The sequence below is a fragment of the Mustela lutreola genome, chromosome 2 (assembly GCF_030435805.1).
Source record: "Mustela lutreola isolate mMusLut2 chromosome 2, mMusLut2.pri, whole genome shotgun sequence".
Lineage (NCBI taxonomy): Eukaryota > Metazoa > Chordata > Mammalia > Carnivora > Mustelidae > Mustela > Mustela lutreola.
In genome coordinates, this window is record NC_081291.1 from 214,067,097 (window position 1) to 214,086,727 (window position 19,631).

Sequence of the window (19,631 nt, forward strand, 5' to 3'; positions counted from 1 at the left end):
CCTTAAGGAAGGAAGGTATTGAGAACGGAGTTGGTACAACAGTAATAACGTTATTTTGACATACCAGAAGACTAACAACTTTATCAATAGAGTAGCATAGTTTTTCCTGAAAGCAATTTTCTTCATGGAAAGAATTTTATAACAGAGGAAAATGTATCAAAACAAGCACAAAAGAATTTCAGCATATTCCCTTTAGACATTAATTAACGGAACGGTCTTGACCATTCGTACAATAATTTTTCCAAACACTTTTCAAAAACCTTAAATAACTTTGAGCGTCTTGACTCACAGAAGGAAAACTGAACAATCTGATTTTATCTTCCTTGACTTTTCTGAGCAATTCCCAAGGAAACTCTGGCTTCAAGTACTGGAGGGGGTTTATCCAACTGAGGGCTGAGAAAGAACAAAATTAAAATTGAACAACTTGCTTTTTTCTTGCTTGATTTTTCTGAACAACTTCCATGGTAACTTTCGCCTCATACAGTGGAATGGGTTCATCCAACTGAGGCCTGGGAAAGAATGAAATTATTATACAGTTAGGTCAAGGGAAAGATGAGTAAAACAACAGGATGAGAGTTGACACTTGCTGTAGTTCAATTCTATTATTTTTTTAAGATTTTTAAAAAATTTATGTGAGAGAGAGAGTGCAGGAGCAGTGGGAAGGGCAAAGGGAGTGAGAGCGAGCCTGGGGTTCTATCCCAGGACCTGGAGATCATGACCTGAGCTGAAGTCAGATGCCCGACCGACAGAGCCACCTGGGCGCCCCAATTCTATTATTTTAAATAATCTTGTCCATTTAAGTAAACTTGTCCGTTAGTATTTCCACTGTTAAAACTGGGTAAGTTCTGATGTGGAAAAATGCCTCCTTTATCTACTCCCAGATCCAAATAAAAATAAACAAAACTGTATTTTCCCTCTTCTCAAGCTATGGGTCATTTCACATTACTCCGGTAACGGTGATGAGAAAAGCAAAGGTTGTGTGGTGTGGTACGGAAAGTATAAGGAGAACCAATGAGCCACTTCTATCTTCGCGAATGCTTACTGATGTATCCCAGGAACACTTTGAGAAATAATTAAAGAGCAGCTACTTATCCAAACAAAATAAATATGGAGGCAAGAGGTATGCTGTGGAAACTGAAACAAGTGGAAACGCTTGCCTTACCTGGAGCATAGAAAAAACAAACAATGATTTGGTTACTATGCGTACCTAAAAACTCCGCTTGATAACTTCTCCATCACATCTTTTAAGATACGTAGCTGGAAAGATTGTTAAGGTGGCAATGTAACAGAGAGAGGATTGAACAAACCCAGTCAATAAGATGTTACGCAGGTCACCTATTTTAAGTTCAGCGCTCTCAGAAACGGAGAATTTAATTTGCAGAAATTCTGTAAGCTGCAAAGTTTACCTTGAAAACAGGGAAATGGGGAACTGATGTGAGAGAAGTGGAAACATTAAATAGAGCCTACAGTTCTAAGTTAGGACAAGTGGCAGAAGCAGCGAGCCTCATGCCTTGTACTAGGTAACCACTAGTGTTAACCCAGACGGGTAGGTTTTCCTGTTAGCACTATGTATGGTGTTTCTAGTTAGAAACAATGTTAGCACTCATATCTCTTAGATGCACGTTTACTTACTAAACAGACTGCTCAGTGGCTCAAAATTTGTGTGCAGAAAAGTTAACAAACTGTAGTTTGTCACTACAAGACTCAAAAAGTAAGTGTAAAATTAAGAAAAAAAAATTGAGTTGTTTAATTGCGATGACAGTTTTAGGATTGAGTGTGAAATTGCTGGTAGTAGAGAATGACATATGGCATCTATCACACTGTTGGAAGGAAGGCTGTTAAATCACAAGAAGCAACTGGCTCACACGGGAACTGATCGGGGGGTTTAGCACCAGTGAGGACTAGAGTCTGATTTGGGACTTGAGAATTCAAGTCTTTAGAAAATATAATTAGAAAGTCTGATCATCAGCCATTTTAAAGATTTTCTTAAAGAGGACCTAAAGAATTCTCCCCGTATTGCAAATTCTCTTTCTACTCTTGTTAAGTGAAAATGCCAGCAGAAACTCTAAGAGTGTGTTTGTACGGAGGGAATTAAATAATGTAGGCAAAGGAGCTAGCCTGGCTCCTGACATGTAAGATCCAAAATGCACTGTATCTAGTGGTACTCTTAACACATGCTGTTATCCTATGAGATTCTTGATAATTACGTTAGTGGACAATTAAGTTGCTTAGAATTGAAATCTAATGAATTCTTCTAGGAAGTTAAAAATTAAGTCTATTTTCCAAATTTAAAGAAAAATATTTATTCAGAAATACTTTCAAATCACAGATTCAGTACATTAAGGGGATGTTCTGGTTCTGAAATGTATTTTTTACAACTCAATGTATGCAGGATAGTGCTGAAATACTCCTATTTGAAAGCTCTGAATTAATTCCATCACTGCTCTTAGAGAAGGTGGGCCTTAATAAGTATCACGTGTATATAAACTACATACATTTAACGAAAGCAAAGTATGATATTCAGTGGAGACAAACTTAAGACTTACAAGTTTCTTTCTTCATACAGATATACTCTATTAAATAATAAGAATTTATGTTTTATCCAATGTATTACAATTTTTAGCAGGTGCAAATGCCTTTAAAACAGTTATCTTAGAAAAAAAAGTCTTCATAAGTTTGACCCAGAGTTTCTCTTAAATTCTAAAGAGGTTTGGACCATTCTTTTGGAATGCTTTTACATTCTCCAGACAAGATTTCATTACTTTCACCAAAACTGGAATGGTTTGGCTTCATTTGCCAGATTTTTCTCGGAATGAATTCCATTAAAAAAAAAAAATCAAAACCGTCTTCATTTGATGAAGATTTCCCAGCACTGTTCATCTTAAAACATCCCACAAACTCTTTAGTGCAGATAAGCATTCTGAAACGTCTTACATAACAGCACCATCAGAGCACAGATTAGAGCCTTTCAAGGGGATGTGTAGTTTCCGAAATGCCAAGTTGAAAATGAAACAGAATTTTACATGTATCCTGTAGTTTATCTACCATTCACAAACCAGCAAGACTGCCTGGGTGATTCCTGTCCCATCACGTTTTAGCTGCATCCTGGAACATGCAGTGACTTTCCTATGCTTCAGTTTCTTTACCTGTGAGACAGGCATAATGATAGTACTGACACCTCACAGGGCTGTTTTTTAATGCTTAAATATATTAATACTTACAAAGCACCTGAAACACCGTTTGGCATACTCAATGAAAGTTAGCTGTTATTACTATCAATTACCATTTCTGAAGAACTTAATGAGAGTTTATGGTAGATTTCAAGCCAGAAACGCAAGTCAGTAGATAAAAAGGATATAAAGATATTTTCCCTGTTGCACATTTGACAAATTCCAAACTTCATCATTAAGGAAAGCCACCGTTGCTCCCTTGAGGAAAAGGCAATGGCTATCCGGAGGATCCAACTTGGACAGAAAGCACAAAGACTGATCAACAATTGTGAGCTTAATAGCAGACAGAGATAAGTATGTTGAGCCAGAAAAACTTCTATGCAGATTAAATACCCAAATCACAAATAAATACTATATAAACTTTAATAACAATATGTAAACTGTAACATTTTCTTTTCTAATTCATTGTCCAAAATGATGAAACAGTAAGTGTGTGCAGGAGTGTGTGCTGTGTGCTCGCGTGTGTATGTGTGTGCACGAGTGTGTGCGTGTGTGTAAGAATGAGATTGCTGGCTGTTACTTATCAGTTGTCATCATGAGGATGTTAGAAAATTAGTGAAGGTTGATATACGAGGATTATGGTATTGGCATATCAACCATGATAAAATTTGAATACTGTTGAGAAATGTAACTTCGGGAGACAATGTGTATATACACGTTTGTAGTAAATTCCAATGTGAATGGGGAATTATCATAATTTTATATAGAAATATTTTGCTAAGTATGTGTCAACAATGTTTGTTACTAAAAAAAATAAACCTTAACGGAAATACTACTAAAAAATTCAGAAGTCACTTCTTCCAAACCACTAAATAAAAGCTGAATGAACTCCTCTAGTAGGCACTACTTCTATATTTTGGCCAACATGTATCTAAAGTAAAAAAGAAAGTTACATTTCTTTAGAAACAGGTATAATTCAGAATTTATAATTTCTTCACATCTTGCCTCAAGAGACTTAGGCATTATTCTTTGTTAATTATAACCTTTCAATGTAATAGTAATGCTTTATTGTTTCTGATAATACCTGCAGGTTTTCTTCTGTTGTTACCCAATGGCCTCCAACACCAAGAAGTGTGATGATGTCATGTTTATGTGGTAGTAGTTGTAATTTTACAGCTGGTTCATCATCTTTACTATATAATCTCACTTACAAGGGAATAGTTTTAAAAAAAGAGAGAGAGAGACAAGAAATATATTTTATAGTAATCTGGCAAACATTAATTCTTCAAACTAGTCCTTTTTACTTTTTAATGTAGGAACAAGGAAGAATTTTTCTTAGAAAAAAATAACACACAATGTATTCAGATACCTTAAAACATACTTTTTGCTTTAAAACTGGTCATAAAATTTACTCTAGAATCAATTATAAGTGAAATAATAAATGACAAAAAGTTTATTTTCATTTGAAAACCAGGCAAGGTAATACAACACATAACTAAGACTGGTAGCTTTAATCGTAACATTGATAGCTTAATTCTTTGGGAAAATCTGACTTCTGCTTAAGGAACTCATAGATTTAAGAAAGTCATACACTGACATAATTATTGAAATGTATATCTGAGGGGCGCCTGGGTGGCTCTGTGGGCTAAAGCCTCTGCCTTTGGCTTAGGTTATGATCCCAGGGTCCTGGATGGAGCCCTGCATTGGATTCTCTGCTCAGTGGGGAGCCTGCCTCTGCCTCTCTGCCTACTTGTGATCTCTGTCTCTGTCTGTCAATTAAATAAGTAAAAATCTTAAAAAAAAAAAAAAAGAAAGAAATGTATATTTGAAAAGTAATCTGGCAAAATTGAAAAATGAAAGTACACGTTCACTTCCACTGAAAGAGTTTTCTGTGTTAATATTCACAGCTGATCTTAGCCAAAAGGCCGAGAAGTGCTTCTCTGAGTTAATTTCAAGTCCTGAAAATACTGGTTAAAAAGAAAAACATTAAGATGGTCATAGCTGCATTTCTGACTCCCATCACAGAACACAAATCTTAACAAAGCATGAAGAGAATCTCTTTGCAAGCTTTCCACGCAATGGCACTACCTAGGTGTGTACAGATTAGGTGTTAAATAGATACTGTTTAAATAACAAAAGGTTCAGGGAGGTAAAAATGGAACAAAATTCTGTGCTTTTTCCAAATAGAGATTGCAGAAGTCAGCCACCCAACAGAGGGCAGCCAGACACAGCAGAACTCCGCGTCTGGCCGAGAGCTACAGTAGTATGTATCGTCTGGCAACCAATGAGAAGATGTTTGTTCATATTTGTCAAAACTCTTATAAACTCCAGTGCCTGTATTTTAAAGTAAGCATACTCTCTCTTCTAGACCGTGTTTACAGGAGGATTCAAGAAGCTCTAGTTTAACTAGAAAAGTTAAAAACAAAACATGACATCGATTTAACAAAATATGTTAATAATCCTTATCTGGCTTTATTTATATATATTTTATTTGATTTGTGAAATGCACCCATCACACGACAAAAACGACACAGACTACTGATCTAGTAACGTACCCACCTCCAGCATCTAGGATAATATCAACTCCCAGGCCACCTGTTTCTTCTAAACAGCTTTCAGCAACGTGGGCTTTTCCATTAGATACATCGATGACTCGGGCTGTAAAGGACAGGAAGTCAGGCAATTGTACTGTTCTCTATGTGACCAACACCAATCATCCGAGAAAAAGAAAAGCAAATAAATATCTGTATGGAGTGGTTCAGTTACTGGATCCAAATTTTACTTTTTCTCTTCTTACCCAATAGTGGTAAGGATCAATTTAAAGGCAGGGACTGGTATATTCAATCAGATAAAAATACTAAACATTTTGTGGATGCGGCGTTCCAAGGCTGGCCTACTGAAAAAAAGAGCACTGTTCCCTATCACTAAAAGATATATAGTCAGAACAGGGAATCTATAAACCACAGAGATACATACATATTAAGGCATAAACTAAGAGATTAAGCAATTTCTCAAGTATGTTTAGAGTTAAGAGAGTTTAAAGCTAAAATGTAAAAAATGTATTGGTGTGATATGGTACCTCTCTATTAGAGGCTGTTTTAACCTTTTTCAGTCATAGAAATTCCCCTGCTCCCTTTCCCATTTGCTCCCCCAAAATGAAGAAAAACCTTGAAGGTTAAGGAAAAAAAACATGATTACTTTGAGCAGTTAGTGAAAACCAAACTATTTTTAAGAGTATTATCTCAATAGAACAAGCCAATGCAATGAAAAAATACAATGAAAATCTTAGCATTTGAACTGGCAAATGAAGACACATGTTTATAATTTATTTCAGGAGTTTTTAGCACCTTCATGTAAAAGAAATCCTGTCAGCGGGGTTCCGACTGGCGCCCCCAAAAGATGTGGGGGGCGGGGCGGGGGGCGGGGCGGGAGGCGGGGCGGGAGTGAGGAGGCCGCCAGGGAAAGGGGACTGAAGCGCCTGGGGAGGACAGGGTTAACCAGTAAGAAACCTCTCCCTTCAAAAACTCTGCTCAGTGCTTTCTTCCACCACTTCATTCCATCTCCAGTCTCTTCCTTTTTTTCTTCTTTCTCCAGCCCCTGCCTTAACCTTTCTTCCAAGTCTTGGAGTAACACGGGCTTTCATGTTGGACAGGCCTGGGTTCAAATCCCACTCCAGTGGCGTCGTGGCTCCTTGGACAAGCTGGGTAAACCCTCTAGATGCTGCTCCCTGGTTCGCTGACACAAGGTTGCCGAGGACTTCGGGGGAGATCATTCCCGCTGACACTCAATGAACCTGATGCTCCTTCCTGCCCCCCCCAATCTGGCTGGGCCTCCTCTCCTCATCTGTTAGTTTCTCCATTCCGCTTTCTCCCCTTCTTGGTCATTTCTTTCAATATATATATATCAATCTATTTATTTTTTATTTTTTTAAATTTTATTTATTTGTCAGAGAGAGAGGGAGAGGGAGAGCGAGGGAGCACAGGCAGACAGAATGGCAGGCAGAGGCAGAGGGAGAAGCAGGCTCCCTGCCGAGCAAGGAGCCCGATGTGGGACTCGATCCCAGGACGCTGGGATCATGACCTGAGCCGAAGGCAGCCGCTTAACCAACTGAGCCACCCACGCGTCCCACAATCTATTTATTTTTTGTTGAGCCGTTTTTTATTAAAAAAAAAAAAAAAAAATTCCAGTATAGTGAACATACTTTTCTGTTAGTTTCAAGTGTGTGATACAGTGACTCAGGGGTTCCATACCTCACTCAGGGCTCATCAAGGTAAATGTCTTCTCAACCCCCACCACCTGCTTCCCCCATCTCCCTACCCACCTCCCCACTGGTGACCATCAGTTTGTTCTCTACAGTTAAGAGTCTGTTTCTTGGTTTGTCTTTTTTTTTCTTTGTGCGTTTTTGTTTCTTAAATTCGACATGAGTGAAATCATGTATTTCTTTCCCTGATTAGCTCATTTTGCTTAGCCTTATACTGTCTAGCTCCATTCGTGTTGTTGCAAATGGCCAAGATTTCATTCTTTTTTATAGTTGAATAATATTCCATTGTATATGTATATACCACATCTTCTTTATCCATTCATCAGTCAATGAACATTTGGGCTCCTTCTGTCACTTGGTTATTGTAAATATTAATGCTACAATTTATTTTTTTAATTTTTTAAAAAGATTTATTTATTTATTTATTTGACAGAGAGAAATCACAAGTAGATGGAGAGGCAGGCAGAGAGAGAGAGAGAGAGAGAGAGGGAAGCAGGCTCCCTGCTGAGCAGAGAGCCCGATGCGGGACTCGATCCCAGGACCCTGAGATCATGACCCGAGCCGAAGGCAGCGGCTTAACCCACTGAGCCATCCAGGCGCCCATTAATGCTACAATTTAAAAAGGGGTGCATGTACCCCTTTGAATTACTGTTTTATATTTTGGGGGTAAATACCTAGTAGTATGATTACTCATAGGATAGTTCCATTTTCAACTTTTTGAAGAACCTCCTTATTTTTGCTTTTATTTCCCTCGCCTCAGGAGACACAGTTAGGGAAAAAGTTGCTATGTCCAATGTTGGGGAAATTACTGCCTGTCCTCTTTTCTAGGATTTTTATAGTTCCAGGTCTCACATTTCAGTCCTTAGTTTCAATCTCTTCAAGAGCTCCCTAGTCTCCACCATATCCTCCTCACCATAAACTATACCTGACCCGCGTTTTCTGTTTAAGTGGATCATCTTCCTTCCCAGCATATCACAGAAAACAGATAACTTTAGAAAACAGATAACTTTTAGTAAAAGAGGGTGAGAAACCTACAGAGTGACGGAAACATATCTTGATTTACGAATAAAACCAAAAAGGGATCAGGTGTTGCTAAACTTTGTCCAAGTTCAGCTAATTCAGACTTGGGTACGTTGGTAACAATAGGGCGAAAAAGAAGAAAAACATTGAGAGATGTAGGTTTAAAAAGAATGAAAATTAAAACTATCACTCAGGTAAACCTGGACTTAGCATGGAGACTAAGTGCATTTTAATAGTGACTTTCATTTGGGAGTACTTTGTTTTACGAGGACAGTCTTTACAGTGATACCTCATAAAAATTTCTCTTGTCAAGTCTGTGTTGAGTAGGATTACCCACCTAGAGAAGGCCTAAGTCTTTCGAGGCACTGCTTGTCTTCGAGGCTACCTGCTGTTGAAATCACTTTGGCTCCTCTGTGGTGCGCTAACTGAATAGCTATCATACCAAGGGCCTGTGGAGACAAAAATACCCAATGGGTTTATAGATGTTAAGGCAGAGGCTGTATCTAACTTGCTTTAGAAGCTATTTAATAAAGTGTAATAGTTACAATATTATCTGATAGAAGAGGAAAAAAAATATGGACAAGGTTGGACATCTGACTGACTTTCTTCTTCAGGAGGATGGCAGAAAAGGTGTGTGTGCCACATGCTCTCACTCGGTCCCACTGCTGCACAGAGTTTCGAGGTAAAGGCTGTGCTCAGAAACTTGGCCTCAGCTATCTCTCTTTATTTTATTTTATTTTTTTTAAGATTTTATTTATTTATTTGAGAGAGAGACAGTGAGAGAGAGCATGAGCGAGGAGAAGGTCAGAGAGAGAAGCAGACTCCCCATGGAGCTGGGAGCCCGATGTGGGACTCGATCCCGGGACTCCAGGATCATGACCTGAGCTAAAGGCAGTCGTCCAACCAACTGAGCCACCCAGGCGCCCAGCTATCTTTCTTTAAAGATCAAAGCACTCGGGGTGCCCGGGTGGCTCAGTGGGTTAAAGCCTCTGCCTTCAGCTCAGGTCATGATCCTAGGGTCCTGGGATTGAGCCCTGCATTGGGCTCTCTGCTCAGCGGGGAGCCTGCTTCCCCCCCCACACCCCCGTGCCCCTGCCTGCCTCTCTGCCTACTTGTGATCTCTGTCTGTTAAATAAATAAATAAATAAAATCTCTAAAAATAAAAAATAAAAAATAAAAACATTAAGAAAAAAAAAAAAAGGTCAAAACACTTTCAATAGCTCCATCCTTTTGCTGACCTGATGGTAAGTTCAGGAAAACACTACTATCCTGATGCTGGACATCAGGCTGGAGCCAATGTCAAAGACGCTTCTGCCTTTTTTTGCACAGAAAAGCAGGGGGTAAAAGCATTTCATCATCAGCCAGACAGATAATGAAACTACAAAAACGGACCGCAAGTTTTCTAACATTTTTAGACTGTCATCTATTTTTATGTTATTTCTAGGGTCTTGAATAAATTTTTTTGCTGATACGTGTAATGTGTTGACAGTAGCACATTTTTTTATCCTACGTGACTTGTCTATAAATGCAACATCTAACCAACGTTAAGTGTCGGTGTGAGGGAAACACAAAACTGGTTGGGAGTTTTGGGGTATGACTTCAAAGGTTTCATGAGCTACTTCAGGCTTCGTGGAACAGGCAGAAAAACATGGTTTGTTTGCTTCTTTAGTGTACTAGCAGATTCAAAGTAGTAAGAAACGGAACACAGTGAAGTCTTATCTGCTGTTAATAAAGGCTGCCTGTTTTAACAAAATGGGCAGTGCACAAGCTATCGGTAAAGAATTACATTAGCGGGACGCCTGGGTGGCTCAGTTGGTTAAGCAGCTGCCTTCAGCCCAGGTCAGATCCCAGCATCCTAGGATCGAGTCCCACATCGGGCTCCTTGCTTGGCAGGGAGCCTGCTTCTCCCTCTGCCTCTACCTGCCACTCTGTCTGCCTGTGCTCGCTCTCGCTCCTCTCTCTCTCTGATAAATAAATAAAAAAAAAAAAAAAAAAAAAAGAATTACATTAGCAAATGGGTGGCCTATTTCCTAAGTTTAGTGGATTCTGATCTGTTTCTTAGCAGAACTATTAGCACCTACACTTGCTCCATCCATGATCAGGACTGATTTTCCAGGAGAGAGATGAGACAGATAATGCAGAGCTGTATAGGCTCGTACTCCATCCCGAATGGTTCCAGCGGCTTCTGTCCATGTAACTTTTTCTGGTTTGTGAACTGTCGCAAAGAACGAGAGGAAGCGCCCCATTAGCACGTGCTCTTAGTCCTGCCTCCTGGATCTGTCTCTCTGGCCATCTCCCCTCCCTCGGTGGCCCTGGTCCAAGCTACTACACCTGCTACCTTTTGCCTACATTTTGGTTTCCCTAGTTCCATTCTCACCCACACATAAGGCATCCTCAGCATAGGAGCCGGTGTGTGTGTATTTTTAAACATTATACTGTGAAATGAAACACATGCGGAAAAGTACAGGGAACATCAGTACAGATGGGTGGATACACACAAAGCAAATATACAAGTAATCCCAATCCCGGTCAAGAGAGCACACAGCCCCATCTCTGCCACCAGAGGTCGCCAACACGCTGACTTCAGTTCTTGTTCACCACCATCCTTTAGGACCCATGGATGCCTTCCTAACCAGCGCATGGGTGGGCTAAGCCTCTGCCTTCAGTTCAGGTCGTGATCTCAGGGTCCTGGGATCGAGCCCTGCACTGGGCTCCCCACTGCTCCCCCACCCCTGTTCCATCTGCCTGTCTGCCTACTTGTGATCTCTTTTTCTCCCTCAAGTACATAAATAAAATCTTAAAAAAAAAAAAAGTAACGGAGTTTGACCGTTTTGGAACTTTAACTAAATGGAATCATAGCACAGGCACTCTTTCCTATCGTGCTTTTTTGCCTCAACACTGAAGACACACCCACTTTTGTAAATGTGGCTATAGTGCTTTCCTTTTTCTGGTGTGTGTTTTATTTAAGATTTTATTTATTTATTTGAGCGAGAGAGCATGAGAAGGGGGAGGGTGAAAGGAAGAACCAGACTCCAGGATCATGACCTGAGCCAAAGGCAGTCGCTTACCCAACTGAGCCACCCAGGCACCCCCTTTTCTGGTGTTTTGTGGCATTCCATGATGTGAGAACACTTTCATTTGGTGATGCGTGCCCCCCGTTCAAGGAGGATGTGTGTTTTCAGTTTGTGTCAGCTATAAACAGTGCTGCTAAGAATGCTCTCCTATAAACGATGATGTTATGCTGTCACATGGGTTTTCTCTAGGATAGTACAAGTGAATGGAAATCCCAGGTCGCATATATACAACCTTCGACTTGATCACATCCTCTGGAAGTGGCGGTCTGAATTCATTCTCCCATAGCTGTGTAACAGCGCTCCCGTTACTCTGAACATCCCTTGGCACGATTACACATTCTTACCAATCATTTGGGTGTGTAATGGTTTCTTATTGTGATTTTAACTTGCTTTTCCCTCACGACAGCTAACACTGGGCACCTTTCTGTGTTTGCTGGCCACCTGGAATTCCTTTTGTGAAATGACCAACTGTTTTATCAATTTTTCTGTTATGTTGTCTTTTTCTGATTGAGTTATAGGAATTTAAAAATATATTCTAGATGAACTACTTGTTTATGTGTTATAAATATTATTTTCAACTTTATGTCTTCTCTTTTCAATCTCCCTAATGGTGTTTTTTGGAAAACAGAAGAGTCAAAATGACCATGGTCAGTATGGAGCCCAATGAAGGGCTTGAACTTAACACCCTGACATGAAGACCTGAGTTGAGATTAAGAGTCACACGCTTGGGGTGCCTGGGTGGCCTGCTTCTCCCTCTCCCCCTGCTTGTGTTCCCTCTCTGTCTCTCACTGTCAAATAAATAAAATCTTAAAAAAAAAAAAAAGAGTTGCATGCTTAATCAACTGAGTCACCCAGGTGCCCCCATAATTATCTTTAACAACATACACAACATGCTAACCCTTCTCTGTTTAAAGTTCAGTGGCGGGGCGCCTGGTGTCTCAGTGGATTGTCTGACCCTTGATGTTGGCTCATCCATGGCTTTCCACTGCACTTGAAACAAAATGTAAACTCCTAATATAACTTAAGAGCTCTCTATATGATCTGACCATTAAGCTATTCCTTTTTTTTTTTTTTTTAAGATTTTATTTATTTATGACAGAGATCACAAGTAGGCAGAGAGGCGGGCAGAGAGAGAGAGAGAGGAGGGGAAGCAGGCTTCCCTCTGAGCAGAGAGCCCGATCCGGGGCTCGATCTCCAGACCCTGGGATCCTGACCTGAGCCGAAGGCAGTTATTAACCCACTGAGCCACCCAGGCGCCCTAAGCTATTCCTAAATACATTTAATTCTTTAATTTTTACGTTTTTATTCTGTACACCCAATGTGATTATTTTCACAGTAAAAGCCATCCTTTCTCATTTTACCTAAAACCAACTTTATAACACTTTTGTAGTCCTGGCCAGCTTTCAAGTATTTTCCCGCTGAAGCGGAGACAGCAGCCCAGGACCATCAGCACCGCACACATCAACTAACTAGTGCCATCTAGCGGGGAGAGAGCACCCACGCGTATATGCTGAAAGTGTTCACACAAGCAAGGCATGAAGATAGAGCACCAGGGGATACCACTCACACATGGTAATTATTCTTTATCAAACTCTTTAAGACACCTATTCTCCCAATTTTCTTGATTATAAAATGTGGCTCAGGGTAATTAATCTGTCTGGCGTCACACAGCTAATAAATGTGAATGCTGACTCGAAAGCACATCAATTCTAGCTGTGCACACTCAAGGTACCTACAGTTTATTTATAGTTTGCGGGGAACATCTTCCATTTTAAGAAATGAGACTGCCTATGTATTCATTAAGAAATCAAACGTGTACGGGCGCCTGGGCAGCAGTCGGTGAAGCGGTCAGCTCTTGCTTTGGGCCCATGTGGTGATCTTGGGGTCCTGAGCTCAAGCCTTGCATCAGGCTCCATGCTCAGCAGAGTCTGCTTCAGGATTTTCTCCTTCCCTCTGCCCCACCTCCCAAAATAAATAAATAAATCTTAAAAAAAGAAAAAAAAAAAACCCAGAAACAAAGAACTGAACATGTAGTCCTTTAAAAAAGGTAACAGTCATAAAACTACATTCAGAGAGCAAAGCCTCTAACATAGCAAGATAACATGTGTTTTTTTTTTTTTAAGATTTTATTTATTTATTTGTCAGACACAGAAAGAGAGAGAATGAGTGAGCACAGGCAGAGGCAGAGGGAGAAGCAGGCTCCCTGCCGAGCAAGGAGCCTGATGTGGGACTCAATCCCAGGACCCTGGGATCATGATCTGAGCTAAAGGCAGCCGCTTAAGCAACTGAGCCACCCAGACGTCCCGGTTTAATGTGGTTTAATGCTGAGATCGCTGCTTTTGTGTTAGGTGGACCACAAGTGTTTATTACGTTGTAAAAAACTAGAAGTATAAATAAAAGAGCCAGGCAGGGATCATAACAACAGCATATCAAACCCAAGAACTATAATTTCAATTCATTCTTCCTTAAGTTCAAAAAAATAATGCTGAAAATGTATGAAATTTTGAATGAAAAAAGTTACTTTTATGTTTGACCTAAATGGCTTAAGAACTGAAAGCACAAAAGAACTAGATAATTTATTCAACTTCTTAACTTTATCTTTAATATACTGCAGCAGGATTAATAAGACCTTTTTGGGGAAGTTGTCTGGAGCCTAATTCTTTGGTTTGGTAAAAGAACAAACTTATCTGAAGGTGACTGAGTGCCCAACTTTCATTTAAAAAAATCACTAAAGGGACGCCTGGGTGGCTCAGTTGGTTAAGCAGCTGCCTTCGGCTCAGGTCATGATCCCAGCGTCCTGGGATCGAGTCCCACATCGGGCTCCTTGCTCCACGGGGAGCCTGCTTCTCCCTCTGACTCTGCCTTCCACTCTGTCTGCCTGTGCTCGCTTTCGCTCGCGCTCTATCTCTGACAAATAAATAAATAAAATCTTAAAAAAAAAAAAAATTAAAAAAAAATCACTAAAGAATTAACAGAAACTAAAATATAGTTGTGCTAAACTGAGTATTTCCTTCTGCAAATCTTCAGGGAACATACTAAAATTATTTCCTCTTTTATGAAATGTTGGGGCTGCAACAGGGCTTAGAGGCTACCTAGTTTGACTGTGCCCAGTGTCTTGCCCAAAGGCCAATAGGCAAATCGTCACAATAAGTGGCCATTCTTTTTTTTTTTTTTAAAGATTTTATTTATTTGACAGAGAGAGAGGAATCACAAGTAGGCAGAGAGGCAGGCAGAGAGAGAGAGGGGAGGAAGCAGGCTTCCCGCGGAGCAGAGGGCCCGACGGGGGGCTCGATCCCAGGACCCAGGGATCATGATCTGAGCCAAAGGCAGAGGCTTTAACCCACTGAGCCACCCAGGCGCCCTAGTCTTTTTTTTTTTAAAACAAGATTTTATTTATTTATTTGACAGAGATCACAAGTATACAAGTAGGCAGAGAGGCAGGCTGGGTTGGGGGTGTAGGGGGTGGGAAGCAGGCTCCCTGCTGAGCGGACAACCCAATCCCAGGACCCTGAGATCATGACCTGAGCTGAAGGCAGAGGCTTAACCCACTGAGCTACCGGGGCACCCCAATAAGTGGCCATTCTTAATGTTCCTCTTTGAAAGAAACATTGTACTGTATTTTTTTTTTCTCAAGGAATATCTGGAATTATTTTCTTTATATATGTTAATGGACTTTTGGACTACAGTCCTCCTGATTTGCAGGAAAATAAAAGATCATTTGTGTGGTTTGACTTAGTTTAACCTTTATAATTAGGAAACTGATGTACCGATTTGCTTTTTTCCTTCTAGCCCCATCTATAAATCTTGGGTATTCAGCAACACCTAAAAGAATGGGTCTTTTTTTGCTAGGTTTTAGGGTAGCTCTATTCTTTTTTTTTTTTTAAGATTTTATTTATTTATTTGAGAGAGAGAAAGAGAGCACAAATGGCAGGGGGAAGAGAAACAGGGAGAGGGAGAAGCAGGTTTCGTGCTGAGCATTGAGCTCAATACAGGGCTCAGTCCCAGGACACTGAGATCATGACCTGAGCTAAAGGCAGACGCATAGCCAGCTGAGCCACCCAGGTGCCCCTATTTTCAACTTTTTGAGGAACCTCCATATTGTTTTCCAGAGTGGCTGTACCAGCTAGCATTCCCACCAATAGTGTAAGAGGGTTTCCCTTTCTCTACATTCTCGCGTTTCCTGACTTGTTAATTTTAGCCATTCTGATCGGTGTGAGATGGTATCTCATTGTGCTTTTTTTTTTTTTTTAAAGATTTTTATTTATTTATTTGACAGACAGAGATCACAAGTAGTCAGAGAGGCAGGCACAGAGAGGTAGGCACAGAGAGGCACAAAGAGAGAGAGAGGAGGAAGCAGGCTCCCCACCGAGCAGAGAGCCCAATGTGGGCCTCAATCCCAGGACCCTGGGATCATGACCTGAGCCGAAGGCAGAGGCTTAACCCACTGAGCCACCCAGGCACCCCTCATTGTGGTTTTGATTTGTATTTCCCTGAGACCAAGTGATGCTGAACATTTTTTCATGTGTCTGTTGGCCATTTGTATGTCTCCTTTGGAGACAAATGTCTTTTGCCCATCTCCCAATGAACTATTTCTTTGGGTGTTGAGTTTAATAAGTTCTTTATAGGTATATACCCCAAAGATACCAATGTAGTGATCCAAATGGGAACCTGCGCCCCAATGTTTAGAGCGGCAGTGTCCACAATAGTCAAACTATGGAAAAAGTCCATTGGCAGATGAATGGATAAGGAAGATATATATAATATATATATATATATATATATATATATATATAAAACTTATTTATATATATAAAATAGAATACTACTTGGCCATCAAAAAGTGAAATCTTGTCATTTACAACGACGTGGATAGAACTAGAGGATATTATGCTGAGCGAATAAGTCAATCAGAGAAAGACCATTATCATGTGATTTCACTCATATGTGGAACTTAAGAAACAAAATAGGATCATGTGAGAAGGGAGGGAAAAATAAAACAAGACGAAATCAGAGAGGGAGACAAACCATAAGAGACTCTTAATCACAGGAAACAAATTGAGGGTCGCTCGGAGGGAGGGGAAGGGGCCTAGGGTAACTTAGTGATGGACACTAAGGAGGGCATGTAATGTAATGGGAACTGGGTATTTTTAAAGACTGATGAGGGGCACCTAGGTGGCTCAGTGGGTTAAGGCCTTTGTCTTCAGCTCAGATCATGATCTCAGGGTCCTAGGACCAAGCCCCGCATCGATCTCTCTGTTCAGCAGGGAGCCTGCTTCCCCATCTTCCTCTCTGCCTGCCTCTCTGCCTACTCGTGATCTGTCAAATAAATAAATAAAATCTAAAAAAAAAAAAAAGACAGATGAATCACTGAACTCTTACTCTGAATCTAATAATGGATCATATATTAATAATTGAATTTAAAATTTTTAAAAAGACCAAAATAAAACTTATTCCAGAGCTACTGTAATCAAGGCAATTTTGACTGGCATAAGAACAGATGCATAGATCAGCTGAATAGGATGAGTCCAGAAATAAATCTATGTATCTATGGTCAATTGATTTTGAACAAGAGTGTCAAGACAATTCAGTGGATGTAGCAAGAGTCTTTTCTTTTTTTTTTTTTTTAAGCAAAAGTCTTTTCAACAAATGGTTCTGGGACACTAGATATTTACATGCAACAAAAAGAACAAAGTTGGGCCTTTATTTCATACCATATATAAAAATTAACTCAAAATAGATCACAGAAGCAAATATAACAGTTAAATCTATAAAATTCTTAGAAGAAATCATAGGTGTAAAGATTTGTAAACTAAGCTTAGGCAATGGATTCTTAGAAATACTAAAGCACAACAGGCAAAAGAAAATATGAATAACCTGGAGTCCACCTATTATTTTAAAGACTGTGCTTTAAAGGACACCAGGGACGACTGGGTGGCTCAGTTGGTTAAGCGGCTGCCTTCAGCTGAGGTCATGATCCCAGCGTCCTGGGATCGAGTCCCACGTTGGGCTCTTGCTCGGCGGGGAGCCGGCTTCTCCCTCTGCCTCTGCCTGCCATTCTGTCTGTCTGTGCTCGCTCTCTCCCCCTATCTCTCTCTGATAAATAAATAAATAAAAAATCTTTAAAAAAATAAAAAATAAAAAATAAAGGACACCATAAGGGGCACCTCGGTGGCTCAGTGGGTTAAGGCTCTCTGCCTTCGGCTCAGGTCATGATCTCGGGGTCCTGGGATGGAGCCCCACATCGGGCTCTCTGCTTAGTAGGGAGCCTGCCCCCTCGTCGTCTGCTTGTGATCTCTCTCTCTGTCAAATAAATAAATAAAATCTTAAAAAAAAAGATTTATTTTATTTATTTATTTGACAGAGAGAGAGAACACACAAGTAGGCAGGGAAGCAGGCTCCCTGCTGAGCTGAGAGCCCGATGTGGGGCTTGATCCCAGAACCCTGGGATCATGACCTGAGCTGAAGGCAGAGGCTTTAACCCCCTGAGCCAACTAGGCACCCCTGACAAGCAACTTCTATCTAGAATATATAAGGAACTCTTACAATTCACCAATTAAAAAAAAACCCCAATTTAAAAACTGGGCATAGGATCTGAACAGACATTTCTCCAAAGAAGATATACAAATGTCCAGTGAGTATGAAAATTTTTCAACATCATTAGTCATTAGGGAAATAAGAATCAAAACCACAAAAGGTTATTACTTCTAGAATGCTTAAAATTAAAAAGGCAGAAAATAACAAGTGGTAGTGAGGATGAGGAGCAACTGGGACCCTCATTCATTGTTAGCTGAACTGTAAAATGTTGGAGCCATTTTGAAAACAGTTTGTTGGTTTCTTAAAATGTTAAATGTAGAGTTATTACATGACTTAATAATTCTATTCCTAGGTTTATACCCAAGAGAAATAAAAATATATATTCACACAAAAATTTGTACACAAATGTTCAGATCAGCATTATTCATAATGGCCAAAAAAAGTGGAAACAACCTTGATATCTAATCATAGATGAACGGATAAACAAAATGTGTATGCTCGTACGATAGAGTATTACTCAACCACTGAAAGGAATGAAATACAGATAGATGTTACACTATGCATTAACTTGACCTACGTGAATTAAGACAATTACAAAAGACCACATACTGCAAGATTAATGTATATGAAATGTCCAGAATGAGCAAATCAATAGAAAGAGAAAGTATATTCACGGTTTTGAGGAACTATGGAGGGAAAATGGAGAATAATTGCCGGTGGGAATGGAGGTCCCTCTTGGAGTGACGAAATGCTCTAAAATTAGTGATAAGGTTGATCAACTTTGTGAATATACTAAAAATGATGGAATTGTATGGTTTACAAAGGTGAATTTTGTGATATGTAAATTACATCTCAATGAAGCTATTATTAAAAAACAACTGGTAAAGACATGATGGAAATGTGTATAAATCACGCCAAATCTTGAAAAAAAAAAAAAAAGAAAGAAAAAAAAAAAGAGTGGGCCTTTTTTGGTTTGTCTTTTCAAGAGTTAACTTTCTGTAACAATTTAGTTTAGGGGAATTGGTCAAAACTCATGCCTGGGAATCCAAACGAGAGGTTTCATTTGATTCCATAGTTACCAGGTTCTCAAAAGAATCGGTGAAATAAGGCTCAGGGAAATTCTGGGTCAAAATTAGTATAGTTACCTATAAAAAAAAGCCAGCCGTGGTCCTCAATTTTCAAACTGTATAATATCAAAACAGCTATGGATCAGAGACTTTGACAGCACCATATTTGAAAGTGAGGTTTATTATTCAAAGGAAGACACATACTTGGCTCCATTTCTAGGTTTACTATAATGGGCCTCAGATTTCCAGAAAAATGCCTTCTGCAATTAACTTTAAGTAAACTGTATCCCCAGTAGGGGGCTTGAACTCATTACTCCAAGATCAAGAGTTGTATGCTCTACCAACTGAGCCAGCTAGATGCCCCTGAAATTAAATTTTAATAAAATAATATAGTATTATTTGGGAATATTAGACAGTCATTAAGTTAAATATAGACTATTTATAGTCTGCAATTTTAGAAATAAAATGCCACATATTTGTTAGTCTAGTTCAAATTACTGTATGG

General features: G+C 39.7%; 1 protein-coding gene across 9 annotated transcripts in view; it reads right to left on the reverse strand.

The window, feature by feature from the left end:
• Window positions 1–61: 61 nt before the first annotated feature.
• CRYZL1 (crystallin zeta like 1) overlaps window positions 62–19,631 on the reverse strand; it is a 40,828-nt gene continuing 21,258 nt past the window's right edge. For 7 of the 9 annotated variants that reach the window (XM_059164646.1, XM_059164648.1, XM_059164644.1 and 4 more), the window contains 7 exons: window positions 10,533–10,666; window positions 8,789–8,900; window positions 5,730–5,828; window positions 4,255–4,376; window positions 3,359–3,464; window positions 1,208–1,253; window positions 62–509 (listed from right to left, as the gene is read on the reverse strand). In XM_059164646.1, coding sequence (XP_059020629.1) covers window positions 410–509; window positions 1,208–1,253; window positions 3,359–3,464; window positions 4,255–4,376; window positions 5,730–5,828; window positions 8,789–8,900; window positions 10,533–10,666 — 719 coding nt within the window. In that variant the 3' untranslated portion in view covers window positions 62–409. Of the gene's footprint in view, window positions 510–1,207; window positions 1,258–3,358; window positions 3,465–4,254; window positions 4,377–5,729; window positions 5,829–8,788; window positions 8,901–10,532; window positions 10,667–19,631 lie in introns of all 9 variants that reach the window. The other 2 variants (XM_059164647.1, XM_059164651.1) reach the window with 2 other exon arrangements.